This window comes from Anoplophora glabripennis, unplaced genomic scaffold (genome assembly GCF_000390285.2).
Source record: "Anoplophora glabripennis isolate ALB-LARVAE unplaced genomic scaffold, Agla_2.0 scaffold393, whole genome shotgun sequence".
Lineage (NCBI taxonomy): Eukaryota > Metazoa > Arthropoda > Insecta > Coleoptera > Cerambycidae > Anoplophora > Anoplophora glabripennis.
Window position 1 is genome coordinate 218,609 of NW_019416492.1, and position 14,246 is coordinate 232,854.

The window sequence follows — 14,246 nt, forward strand, 5'->3', positions numbered from 1 at the left end:
GGTAAGCACAATTCAATTGAAACTGTTTAATTTGTATTCAGTTTGATATTAAAAAATAATTCAGAATGACATATTTAAGAGGGGGCAAAATTTTGACGTTAAAGTGTCTTATCTTATTTTAAGAATGAGGGAAATAATCATAACCTCTTTAAACCTACGAAATTTAATTTTATCTCCACTTCAATGTCTCTTTTGATCGTTGAACACGATTCCACATATATTTCACATACATTAAATCACAGAAAAAAATTTAAAAAATCTTTCACATGACTTTTATTCAAAAGCTAGAAGTTAGTTTTTTGTACCGGAATACCGATGTACCGTTATTTGCTTTACCGGTATTTGCCTGCACTAGCTCCATCTGCCTTGCGCATTTACCTCTTTAGAGTCCGTCTATAGTTTACAAGGTGTATGGTTGGACCGCCAATACCGCCATTTTTAGGTACTACTCTACATGACAGACTACTCGATCTAGATTTCTTTCTATATTCGTGAAAAAACTATCACCTAACCTTAATTTATATAAATTTTGGAATAAATAATAACTTTTTTGTTAATTGTAGTATTATAAATATAACAGTAACATTAACAGTTGTAAGTTTCATTGATTTAGCGTTACTGTGACGAATCTGGAAACACGTGACGAAACATTCGATAAAAGCGAAGGTAATGTTATTCAAATAACTGCATATTACATGTGAAATTACCCATTTTATGTTTTACAGAATTTAGCAGTCCAATGGTAGTGAAATGGATCAGTTTGGGAAACGGGAAAACCTTAACCAAGCTCAAAGTCCCGTTACAAATAACTGTAATAAACCTACATACTTAACCACATACCAGCAATTTCTTTCTAGCCAAATACAACCTTATGAACAAGTACAAGGCACTACAGAAACAAAAGGACAGCGATTGAACGAAAGAATTGTTTTGTTAGAGGAGATAGCTATACAAAAACCGCATATACCATTCTTGGAATCCAAACAAGTCGAGCCTGTGAATGATATGCCTGTGTCAAAATGTAATAATAGTAAGCAAAAAACGGCTGAGACTGATGACAATTTGTCCCCGAAAACTACTGTCCAAAGGACATTACGTCGCAACATCAACCATAACCAGAAACGTATCAGTCAGGGGACCCCAACAGGTGATGCAAGTGGTATTACTCCTAATGAACCTCCTACAGATGTAGAAGATGAATCTATCAAGGCGTACGAGTGCAAAATATGCTCCTTTGAGACGATTTATGATGGCATTTTCAGAGAGCATATGCTCACGCATAAGAAGCGAGAGACGTTCCATAAGTGCCCTAAGTGTAATTTTAAAATGAAGTGTAAAGCTGGCGTTAAGAAACACATGGTGACGGAAGGTAGTGGGACTGTGTACTGCGGACTTTATTCGTACAGTAATGAGTGTAAGGGTAACCTGGCTTCGCATTTGAAGGTGCATAGAAAGGATCGTAATAGGCGTCTGGCATCATAACATCCGTATCCATCTAAGTAGTATATGTTGTATTATCCGTTATGTGCATAGAAACGTGGGGTGTCGTTAGGGACCTAATATAGATTGAAAAGTAATAAAACACCTGGATAAATATTATATTACCTTACTATTTTTTGTATGTCATTTATATTTTAAGAGTTTCCCGCCTTATTTCTGATTTCTCCTAATTTATTTGCTTATTGTTGCGTATTCATAAATTCAGACATCCCAATCGTCTTTTAACTCCGTCATATATGCAGTACATTGGACAGGTTTATGCATTTCCGTCATAGGTAAAGATAGATATAGAATAAGTTCAAAGCTGCCCTAATATAACCATCGATCGTATAATGGCCGCCATTTTGATACTTGGAAAAATCGGCAAATTTAAATTTAAATTTTAATCAAATAAATTAAATATTTAAATCAAATAGGCATAAAGAAGACACTAGGTAATTTTTTATTTCCAAATTTTTTTTTCATAATTACATATTTTCTAATTACTTACATATTGACATAAATTTTAGGTTGTAAAAGAGTACGGACCCTGTAAACATTTGTTTGAAGATAATGAAACTGTTCATATAAGATAATTGAGCCTTTTCTTGTCCTAGTCTCATTTTAAATTTTACTCGTTAACACTTTCAAATTTCAACCAAAACGTCCAGACAAATTTCACCACTTTGGATGCTAGTATCAACTTTATAATTCCCACCGTGCATTTTGTAACAGATAACAGCGTTAGCAACGTGTGTTAAATATATCTCAATGATGGAAATTTAGATATAATAATTATTTTAAACGTATATTAAACATTACATGTAAATTTTTATCAAAATAACTTTTGGAGCAAAATAAATTAATAAACAGCATGTTCTTTTACAAGTTGTTTGATTTTTTACATTAAACGATTTTGCGAACACTTTCGATTAATATACAGAGTGTACACTAAAATGTGTCAAAAATGAAAGAGCAATGATTTCTGGGTTCAAATATATTTATTTGCCCTTGAAGTCTTGGAGATACAGGGTGTTAGATAAAAAAAATAGATATACCTAAATATCTTAACAGAGGTTTCAAAATAAAATTTTATGTGGCCAATAAATGCGTAAAATAGGGTGGGCAGGAATTGGTGGACAATTTTGGATTTGGGTAAATCTTCCAAAAAAGAATTTCAGCCTGTACAGTTATTAGTTCTTACTGTCAAGAGTTGAAAATTGATTTTTCATAGTAATCCTGTTTCTAATTAAATTTGGATAATTTTTGAAAAAAAGGTATTTTTGAAACTTTTCTATTAATTACCATTTACTTTTAGGGATTAGAGACAGTCATGACCCTCTTTTAATTTTCTTTACCATTTTTAAGATTTCTGTACTTTTTCAAGCGAAACATGTATGATTGATCACAAACACATTTTTCCGCAAACGCAGTACGGCCAATACAGCTAAAATATTTAAAACTTTATGGACGAGTTAGTGTCACTTTTGGTTATACCGGAAATCGACAATAACTTTCTTATTTTAAATGGGACACCCTATATATTATTAAATTTTCGGATTCTACGTGAAATTTGAGGGTCACTTTATTAAATATTCCCTATATCTAGGAATTATAGAAAATTTGACAGATGCAAGGGTCTGCGGAGATACTAATAACTCTTTTCAGGAACGCGATATCAAATGGATTTTTGGTACATCTAAAGGGCATAAGTAACACTAAATCATGGTATACCAACAAATTAAAACGTTTAATACTAGGTGTTTCATTTTTGCTGTTACATATTGATAAATTCAAATATAATAGTTATAACTTTGTTAACTTAAAATGGAACACCCTGTATTTTTTCACTTTGTCGTATGCAGATTGAAATTTCCTTTCTAGTCAAATAAGCATTATTAGGGTTGCCATTACTACTTTTAGAGAAATTTGCAATGTTCTATTTTTTGAACAGTTTTTCTCGTATCATACATGTTATCAAATGCCTGAGGATCGTTTAAATTATACTAATGAGGATTATTTTAATTTGTTTGTTATTTATGGACGATGTGACATAATAATTTCAAGAACATGTAGAGAATTTGTTGTTCGATATCCAGAAAAACGAAGACCTTTATGAAACACATGAAGGCAATTTATGTCCCATTTAAAATAATAAAGTTTATGTTGACGTTCGGTATAAACGGAAGTGCCATATAAAGTGTGTTGGCCCTACTCATCAGGACACCCTGTATACATTTAAGTTAACTTAATTAATACAACTGTATAAAAGTTAATAATACTCTTAAATTTTTATTATATACGACTCAAATTATAAATTCCATGCTTGTGTTGAGTTTATAAAAAAATTAGTGCATGATATAAGCCCTATATCAATTTCCATTTTTCACCACTATTTCCCAAACTCCAACATGAATATTTAACAAAGAATGATTATTTAAAAAATTATACACTGATTGCCAGAAAATTTGCACCAAATAAAGAATATTTTTGTGGTTTTAGAAAAACTTTTTCTTTTAATAATTTTTGCTTGTTTGAACACCAAATAACGGGAATCTACATATACTGTTTTTTTTTTATATATTTTGAAAAATTTGTGGAATTTTAAGTAATAATGTTAATAACGTAACATACAAAATCGACAATATGAACAAATCTGTTAAGAACTTTATTATGGGAGTTTATATTTACTATTTACTACATTAATAATATTGTTTAAATTTATTTAAACATATACATATTCCATTAGCTGAAAAACGTCCATTGAATGTCCTTTTGAGTTTGGGAAATAGTAAAAAGTCACAGGGGACAGTGCTTCCAATACACAAAAAAAAATCAATTCAATAGACAAGATGCAACACACGCAATTTGAAAATTCCCATTACTTTTTGATCTAAGCTCCCATAATCGATACAAAAACACTTACCTCATATACTAAAATTGTTAAAAAACTATCTAGTATTGAATAACATTGTTTGCGATAACTTAAACTTAAGGGAGGGCAGAAATATTTAGGTACAAAGTATTGAAAAAAAAGAATCAAATATAATTGGGTAGTTTTATTTTAAGTACCTACTATAGAAATATATATAATTTTTTATAGTGAAAGTCCACTTTTCCGTTTTTGTCAGAAATATACTTTTCAATAACTTTTTCATTGAAGCTGGGTATTTCACGCACCATTGATTTTTTAATAGTTAGCATTGCAAGTGCTGTTAGACTGTCTTCATCCACGGTACTACTTAAAAATGCTTTAATACGCTTTAATGTCGAAAAACATCTTCCTGTTTCAGATGTGGTCGTGGGAATAGTAACCAATATTTTTAACACTTTAACAATTTCTTTAAAAGCAGCATCTAAACTGAAATACGTGATAAAATTTTATGTTTGCAAACAACTGGAGGAACTTCTGTTAATTTCCTTGGTCTCTTGGGAACGTCCTATTATTTCTTTCCTGGAGTAAAATACCCCTAGTTCCATTTTCAAAATTTCCTTATCAATTACAGGATATGCTTCACAAAATTTATCGATTTCTTTCAAAAGCAGTCTTTTTTTATATGTTTCATAGTTTTCCGTTAAAAATAATGAGGCACCACGTAAATGATTTTTAAAAGAAAAGCGATTTCTCACTTCTGTAATTATGTCGCATATGTCTCTTGCAGAAATATAAATATTTTCTTTGTTTAATCTGCGTCGTTTTCTTGGAATTTCTGTATTTTCTGTTTCAATTTTTGTATGTGTCAAATCGTGTGTAATATGTGCAATTTCTCTTTTGAAATTATCTATGCACATTTGAACTTTTACCACATCTGTTTCAATTGTTTGTCAACATGCGGCATGACTTTTGAAAAAAAAATGTAACCAAAACAAAAATGTATCATCTAACCATTTATAATTAATCCAACAGCACCTGCCACCGTTTCGGTATTATATTTTTTGGGTGTACCTGATATAATATTTTGAAAGCACTCAATAATGTCATCTTTGTTGTTGTAGACGCACTGTATGATACAAGAATGAAAATTCAATGTTGTTTGTGAAGCTCTTGGTATGCATTTATCCGAGATATTCTGAAGAGCTGCCATTCTATGTGGTGATTGGGAAAAAAATGCCGATTGTTAAATGTTCATTGAACAGCAATCAAAAATACAAACTAAAACAATATCCTATGAATATTTAGTTCACAACTTAAAAGATATGCACTTTAGCATATGTACTCTAGCATAGTTAAAATGTTAATGATCTCGGCTCTCGGCTCCCTAGTTCCTGATACGTAAGCCGTCCTGTCAGCACTATTTGAGGTTCCACCAACATGACATCACCGGCTTATCTCGATACTTTACACGATATACCATACAAATTTCCAAAAAAAATTCTCACACCAGTAATAAAGCTGTTCTAAAATGCATTTTGACAACTCATCTGAATCTTGACTTTCTGGGTTTGCAAATCCCCAAAATCGCTCAAAAATTTTACTATTCAACTCGTTTGAGTTGATACATCATATGTTCTATTGTCAGCCATTACTGCGAGAAACAAGGATTTTTTAATTTCTTCTGAAATATGTTCACGACACACCTCCAACATATATTGTAGAATTTCATTCTGAATTGCTTTCGATGCACTTTTAAATACTGTTGCTTCTTGAATATGACTATTAAAGGCACAATAAATGTTCGCTAGAAAATTGACTAATTCTAAAAATACGCCTCTATTTGGAGAGTCCTCTTTCTAGTTATGACCAAGAAGGGCAAGGTTGCACCCCAGATTAATGTTTGAATTAATCTGGGGTTGCACGCTCCGCACAGTCTTAATATATCTATTATCTTGCAAACTTATGCTTAAAAGCATTTTTATTATTACTTTGTCGTTGTTCTTGCACTATATTTAACTGTGGAACTGGACGGCCATTTCTTTTTATTTCGAGTTTTTCGCTTAAACTCAAACGGCTAAATATCAGGTTCTTAATTTCATTCACTTTCATAGTTTAAACTTCTACAATCTTTAAAAAACAAAAGGAACAATAGCTTTGTTCTAATCTAAGTGTATTAGAATTAGTTTCCAACAGTCCGACGCAGTCGCATTTGATCCAAACTATGAATTTTGAACCTTATGTAAGCATTGCCATTTCTATTATCTATGATTGCCATATGCGCATGCGTCTGACTGTTGGAAACTGTTTTGGATTCTACTAGGAACAAAGCTAATACGTTAGTAACAAAATTTTACACCATACGTAAACAAATTACGTTTAATAAGAAAAAAACGATAATAAACAACTATTATTTGCTTAAGGGCGGACTAAACACAAACAGAGCCCAAACTAGAGATGGGAATAACATGACTGATTCCTACTGAGCCCTGAGCCGGTTCCTTCTCAAAGATCTGTCCCGGATCTCGGAACTTTACGTAGCAAGGTGCTGAGCATAGACCACCTAGACTGTCTGTATCTAATTCCGATCCAATGCACGGGTACCAGTGAATGCAAATTGCGGGAAAGTGAAGTGTGCGAGGTAATCTGACCGCGCATACTTCGACAGATCCGGCTTAAGCAATATTTTTACACTCGTGACAAATATTCATTTTTCACGTTTGGAATTCAAAAAATATTATATTTTAATGTCTTGTTTATATTAAATAAACTTACAAAATAATTTAAATACACCTATTGTCCTTTAAGTGATGTTAGTTTAACATTTGTCTCTTCATAGATTTTACTGAAATAAATATTTTGACTTCATGATTTTTCTCACATCAATATACTTTAGAAGTTCTATTAAATAATTACAATGGTTAGGGAAATTATCAAATTGATGTTCATTCTAATTTTCAAATATGTTCACATTTAAAAAGATTTTATAACATGAAACACAATTTTATTTTTCTGTAGCAATGGGTGTACTGTTTTTATAGTTAATTAAAAAAATATATTTTTTCTGTTTCTTAAATTGTCATTTTTCTTTTTTAAACAATGTTTATTTTCTGCCAGTTATCGTTCTTTTGTTTATTGGAAATGAAGGAAAGCCGCCTAACATCATATTTTAATTTCTATTTTCTTGGGGTATCATCACTAAAATGTTTACATAATCTTTTCATTATCCGTTATATTCAAAATTGACATGGAAGATGTACTACTTAGGTCAGAATATGATGACTGCCACGTGGTAGGTTGGCTGATACAAGACGTAAAAGAATCTGAAGATTGGGAGTTCACGTTCATAAAAAACTATTAGTGAAGATATTTTTTTATAAAATTGTGCTTAATATTGCATAGAAAATAAGAACCACTTTCTAAAATTTGGCTATAACTTCATTTTATAGTTCAACTGAAAAAAAATAGTGAATTTTTTTATTCGTTTAAGAAATTATCTCACATTCCCGATATTTCCAGATTTGTGAAATTCCCTGAAAATTACATGTCCTCCAGATATTGGTTAGACTCATGTACATTGGTATCATGATTACAATCCATCCTGCAGCTTTGTGGGGATACAAAATAAAAATAAAATCCAAAACACAATAAAACAATTCTTATATTCTTCAATAGGTACCTATTTTTAAATTTTATTCACAGAACTTACAGTATACCTACAGTTAAACATGATTTTAATGCTAAAGCTTTAAAAATATTTACAATTGGCATTCACTGTTTTCCAACATGTATCCTAAACAGACAATTGCCATTTTTTTAATGGATTTTTTTCCATCTAATTCAGATTTATTTTGCATATATTTGTGGGAAGAAATGAAGGAAAGTAGTGTATTAATTTGACTTTCTAGATAAAAAAATATATGGAGTATCTTGATTTATAGAAGTAACCCTGGTAGCAAAATCTTGCACAAGACACTTGTACAAGACTGCCGTGTACCTGAAATCAGCATCAGGTTTACTGCAAGATTCATCGTGCAATTGTCTTGATCAAAGCCTTCAATGGATTTGATTCAGGGCACTTGAGCAGAAAGGGGTAAATTAAAGCAAGTGACTATGTTGCAGACTTACATTAGAATTAAGTAAGACATATTGTACTTGACTTATACTAATTCGCCCCTTTGGACTCAAGTACTTTTGGTTAAGTCTGGTGCAAGTATTGTAAAAGTATCTTGCGTAAGAAACGATATAAATTTCAGCAATAGACACAAAACAATCACACAATTTGGCTGTTTCAAGTAAACTTGGAACAACTTGTATTAGAATTGCACACGATTGTGCTATCAGGGAAACTTTAACATAGGTAAAATTGATATGAAGTGTAAATATTGTTTTTAATATATACCTAAAAAGGACCATTTGGAAACTTGATCTCAAAATTGTAGGTAAATCCTAGCTATGATCTTTTTAGGGGCCAACTTTTGAAAACCTGTATTAATGATTTTTAATTTTAATTTTTTCAATTTATTTTATTTAATTTTTTTGATATTTTTCACAGTACACTCAATATGAACATCAAAATTGTCAAAGTCACTACCAAATATTACTCCTATGATAAAAACTTGCTCGATACTTTCACACAACAAATAGTCTAATGTATGTATTCCCCAGTATTCAAGAGGTTTTCTCTTAACATTCGTTTTTTTAATCATGTAGATAGTGTTTCAATAGGGTGTTTTGAAAAAAGAAGTTAAGGGATTTATAGACATCAAAAAAATAAACCGATTATTTCCTATGAACTGTAAGTCTATTAACATTTGTTTTTGACATACAGGGCACCAATGATGATTTTTAAATTAAATTTTAGTTATACTTTTTACAAAATCCTAATACAATGTATTGCATTAAAATTTGGCACAGGTAAGGAGCCTCCTAAAACAATGTCAGTTTTGAACTACACGTATTGTAGGCATCGTTTTTTTCGAAAATATTTTAAGATTTAACTTCAAAATTGTAATTAAGATCTCATGGGCTAGATTTTCGAGAAATATTGAATGGCAAAGAACATCAAACTTGATTCGCTCAAGAGATTGGGAAAACTTTTTATTTTTGTAAAAAAGTTTCTCATACAGTTTGTTTATAGAATCCAATGGCATAAATAGTATCTTTCTAGAACTTTTAGTATTCCATTTATATCACAAACTTGTTTTTATTGTTTAATGAAACACCTTATATATTTTTCGATGTTTGAAATATGCAAAAAAAATTTCTTTCAAATGATGTATCACACGATATTTGTGATAAACGCTTTTTATTATTATAAAAAAATTAAACATTGAAAATAACCTCGTAAAACAAATTGATTTGTAAAATTATTTAGCTTGTTACGAACTTACTGTAAAAAATAAATAGTAAATGCCTTACAATAAAGGAAATAACAATAAAATATTTGTTTTTAATTCTAAATTAGGGGGCTATTTTATTTTTCATCCCAATTGTCAACTGCAGTTTTACTTATTGACACTATTTAACAATTTGCAACAATTTTAACTCTCAACACTTCAGAGTATAAAATTATTTTAACTTGCTTTCAGCCTAATAATAGTTTAAACAGTACTGAAGACAGTCATTCGCGTAGGTTGCTGATGGACTTTATGAAATAATGAATATTAACTGTCAAAGTACAATTATTGTAAAACACATATGTATTTGTTTAGATGTTGTCATATCATAAGGTAAGACTGTATTAAATTGTTTAAAAATTTCTGATTTGTTAAGGTGTTTTTGGAAATCAATGAAAACACCTCAAGCCTTCTTTATTTTAATAAACACATAGAAAGAAGACAACCACCTCCAGATATTTGTCAATAATTTATTTAGGATTTATTAAGGTAAAGTTTGTTTATCGAGTCAAAATTTCGATTGCGACACATAGTTTTCTGAAAAAGGCAAAAATTTTACTTTGGAAAATTGTCTAACTTTTGCATGCCTAATTTATGGCACCTTTAATCAAAACATTTATACGCATATTCAAAAATTCTGTACACCTTAACACTGCTTCTTATAATAACGTAAAGAGCATTTACAGGCAGAACTTTTAGCGTGTCTCAACACATGGTTGTTCTCCATTTTGTGTGGAATTCAGACAAGCTGCTTCTGTAGATTGCTTCTATAAACTTCTATTTCTGACAACCTCTTGTGTTTTAACACATGCGACTTCAAGTAACCCCTGTGTACTGTCTTATAGTCGCAGGTTTCACATCGGTACCACTGGCTTTTATGCTTCAACATATGTCTACGAAGAACAGTGTGGGAAATCGACTCAAATGGACACTTACTGCATTTATGCATATCCACTTCAGACTCACTGGTGTGTCTCAATACGTGGTGTTTGAAGTAGTACTTATCCAGTGATCTATAGTCGCATTTATCGCAACAGTACCACTTTGTGTTTGGAGAGCTATTATGATCTGCTGTGTGTTTTATAAGCATGTGAAAGTACATTGTTACATAATCGCAAATATTACACTTAAACATGTTTAAGTCCGAAGGATCTTTGTGCGCTGTTGTAATGTGTTCTCCGAGCTCATTTTTATCTTTGTATTTAAAACTGCAGATGTCACATTTCTGTTTCTTATTTTTGGAACTGATTTTCCGTTTTACTACAGTGTTAGAAGCATCAGGATTGTAGCAGTGCACATCTAGAAGGTTCTTATGTGACGTTTTGTGCATTACAAGTTTATGTAAATATTCGGTTGCATAGTCGCAGAGACTACAAGTGAATAAGTTCAAATTTGATGGGTTTTTGTGCATAGAGGTTATGTGCACTCTGAGGTTATCTTTACTTTTACATTTAAAATCACACAAGGAACATGTCCAGGTATTTTGCAAAGAATTAGGTATCGCAGAATTTTTTCTAACATTAGAAACAGTTTCTGACAATGATTTATCGATTTTTGTTTCTTTGTAGTCTTGGAAATCATCTAATTCTTCCAGATGGTGTCGCAAACTAAAAAGTTAAAATTGAAAAGGTATACTAGCCAAGATAAAAAATATTCTAAATTGTTCTTACCTTTCTTGTTCATTATTTTCCAGTTTTATTACAATATTCTCATTTTTCACCATCTTAATTTCCTCCTGTTTAAAAGTTTCAAATTTTACATCAATCTCTGTTTTGATCAAATCTTTTGGTTCTTCTTGTTCAAATTCCTCAGACTTTATTTCAATTTCTTCAATTTTAATGAAGGAATGGAACGATGGTGCATATTGCCAATCTTCCATTATTGCTTTAGCCTTTTTTTATTCAAAGAATTATCAAATTTGGTGTCTTTGTAATTAAAATTAATTGAGATTTATTTATATTAGTTACACACACTGTGATATTGTTCTTGTTGCATTTTCATGTTTTATAAATGACAAAAAATTAAATATTTGAACTATGAACTTGTGACACAGCCCATTTTAAACTACTTTGTAAATAAATAGTAGTAAACAGAGAAAAAATGTTCACTATTTAACAATTTATTTTCTCTCTAAACCACAAAAACCTCATACAAAATCAACAAATTATTTTAGGTTATGCTGTTGTTGCTGTTATACGTTACACATTAGAAACTAATTTACGGCTCGAAAATTCCTGTACAATACCAATACAAATCCCTGCTTCACAAACGTGTGTGAGAGCGATAAAACTAGTGCGGGCAAAAGTCTCTGATGAAAACAGAATAAAATTGAATTAATATTTTTTTGAATAATTACATTATTTAACAATTTCAATATGTCAGGCATGTTTTTGTGTTAACTATATTTAGACACCATTTTTCGTTTTTATTTTTGGATAATTATTTACTAACAGCTGTTTAATTACTAGGTATTGGTGGTATAAATAAATTGTTATAGTTGGGGCATGTAACCAATAAAGTAGTTGCTTTCCGCAATATCAACAAGTAATTTTGGCTGTGGGGTATATTATTTTACATATCTAAATTTTTGGAAACAAAGCATTGTTTAACTTTAGTTGATCAAATTTTTTGTGCAATTTTTTTTTTATAAATTTAGTTAAATGGGTAATTATTGGTTAGGTAATAAAATATCAGTTTACATTAATTTAATCATATTTAACACTTCTTACACAGTCATTTTAAAATGTATTTTTTTTTTCTATTTTTTTTTAATTATGTATAATTTTGTTCTATTAATATTGTGTATTAGCTGTATGCTATATGTTTAAATATATCATTATTAGTTTTTATTTTGAATTGAATTTTATGAATTTCAAAATCTCAGGATTTATAAACCAAAATTGGGCTTATTTACTGAATTGGAATTATTTCGAATATTAATGATAACACAGCCACACACAAAAAAAAAGTTGGGTATACTTTTTATGCGACATATATTTTTCGTAGTAATTTGGCCTTCTAAACACGAATCTGGGGTCAGAATTGGCCCATCACGTCACAATTTTTTCTTAACCTCAAAAATCTTGTGAAAAATAGTGAAAATTGATGAAAATTTACTGGGAAAATTTGGAAAAAAGTTTATTTCCGCATCAAATAGTACATTTTTATGTAAAAGACTCTGCTGAATTCAAATCCACTGTCAGAATTGAGCTAGAACGTGTGGTTTTTTTTCTAACCTCAAAAAACCGAGCAGTAATCGCTATTTTCAAATTCTGAGCGGATTTTGACCAGGTTTTGTATAAAGGGGTTTTTGGGTCGCTGATTACGAATATGAATTCACATTGTAAAAATTCAAGATGGCTGATCCAATATGGCGGGTGTACTTTTTTGAAATCCACCGATTTCAGTAAAATTTGGTATCATAAGGATTGCTGCTTGATCTCACCTTCATTAATCACACATCTGGAGCCAGATTTTCATAAATCAAGGTAAAAGATTCCATTCCGTCTAAAAATGTGACTTCGCTTAAAAAAATTACTTAAGGACTCTACACATGTAATGATGTGTAGTGTGATGTGCTTGTTTCCATGGGACAAGACAAAAAAGTTTCTACTTTATTCTTTCGATCATTTATTTAGTCGCGCGCCATTATTCCATGGCTAGAAATTGGCCTCAATGATTTGGGATCGAGGGGGATTATCCCTCTTTATCCTGCCTCATCTCGTGTAGGCCTGGACAGCCTTTGTAGGTGGGCCCCATCCGTCGTCTACCCCGACCGCAAATGCGGCCTGTGTAGGCGCTTTGTGGGACTTCCTTTTGTCCTGGCTGGGCCCCGCCGGCTAGGTCCCTTTCTTCTTGCTTCGCCGGCTCGTCTGTGTAAACCCCGGGGGTGGTGTCATGTTTATGGTTGGGTAGGGTGGTGCGGCTATGCAGCCTGGGATGCACTTTGCTAAGGTGGCCCTTTGGCTAGCGCGGGAAGGGAGGGTTAAGGAGGGTATGGGGGGGGTGTGTATGTGTGTGTGTGTTGTTGTCTTCGTTTCTTGATCCTGGCGGTCTCTGAAACAGAAAAGGCTAGCGGGCAGGGGGGGATGTCGTTAGGGTGGTCACCCAGGGTCAAAAAGTTGGTGTCTAGGTCGCGCCATTATTCCATGGCTAGAAATTGGCCTCAATGATTTGGGATCGAGGGGGATTATCCCTCTTTATCCTGCCTCATCTCGTGTAGGCCTGGACAGCCTTCGTAGGTGGGCCCCATCCGTCGTGTATTGTAAGTCTCGTAATATGTGGTGTAGGCGCTTTGTGGGACCTCCTTTTGTCCTGGCTGGGCCCCGCCGGCTAGGGCCCTTTCTTCTGGCGCTCTTCTTGCTTCGCCGGCTCGTCTGTGTAAACCCCGGGGGTAGTGTCATGTTTATGTGTGGTATGGTTGGGTAGGGTAGTGCGGCTATGCAGCCTGGGATGCGCTTTGCTAAGGTGGCCCTTAGGCTAGCGCGGGAGGGGAG

The 14,246-nt window shown here is 32.2% G+C and overlaps 2 protein-coding genes across 2 annotated transcripts; one reads left to right on the forward strand and one right to left on the reverse strand.

Annotated features, from left to right (window-relative positions):
* The first annotated feature begins 460 nt into the window (after positions 1-460).
* On the forward strand, positions 461-1,599 carry LOC108907743 (zinc finger Y-chromosomal protein 1-like). The gene is made up of 2 exons (XM_018711537.1): positions 461-666; positions 726-1,599. Exon 2 carries the CDS (start codon positions 751-753, stop codon positions 1,480-1,482), a length of 732 nt encoding a protein of 243 aa, XP_018567053.1. The 5' UTR covers positions 461-666; positions 726-750; the 3' UTR covers positions 1,483-1,599.
* Positions 1,600-9,827: 8,228 nt separating this feature from the next.
* Positions 9,828-11,905, reverse strand: LOC108907754 (zinc finger protein ZFAT-like). The gene is made up of 2 exons (XM_018711548.1): positions 11,421-11,905; positions 9,828-11,357 (listed from the first exon to the last, which is right to left on the reverse strand). Exons 1-2 carry the CDS (start codon positions 11,627-11,629, stop codon positions 10,490-10,492), a joined length of 1,077 nt encoding a protein of 358 aa, XP_018567064.1. The 5' UTR covers positions 11,630-11,905; the 3' UTR covers positions 9,828-10,489.
* Positions 11,906-14,246: the final 2,341 nt, after the last annotated feature.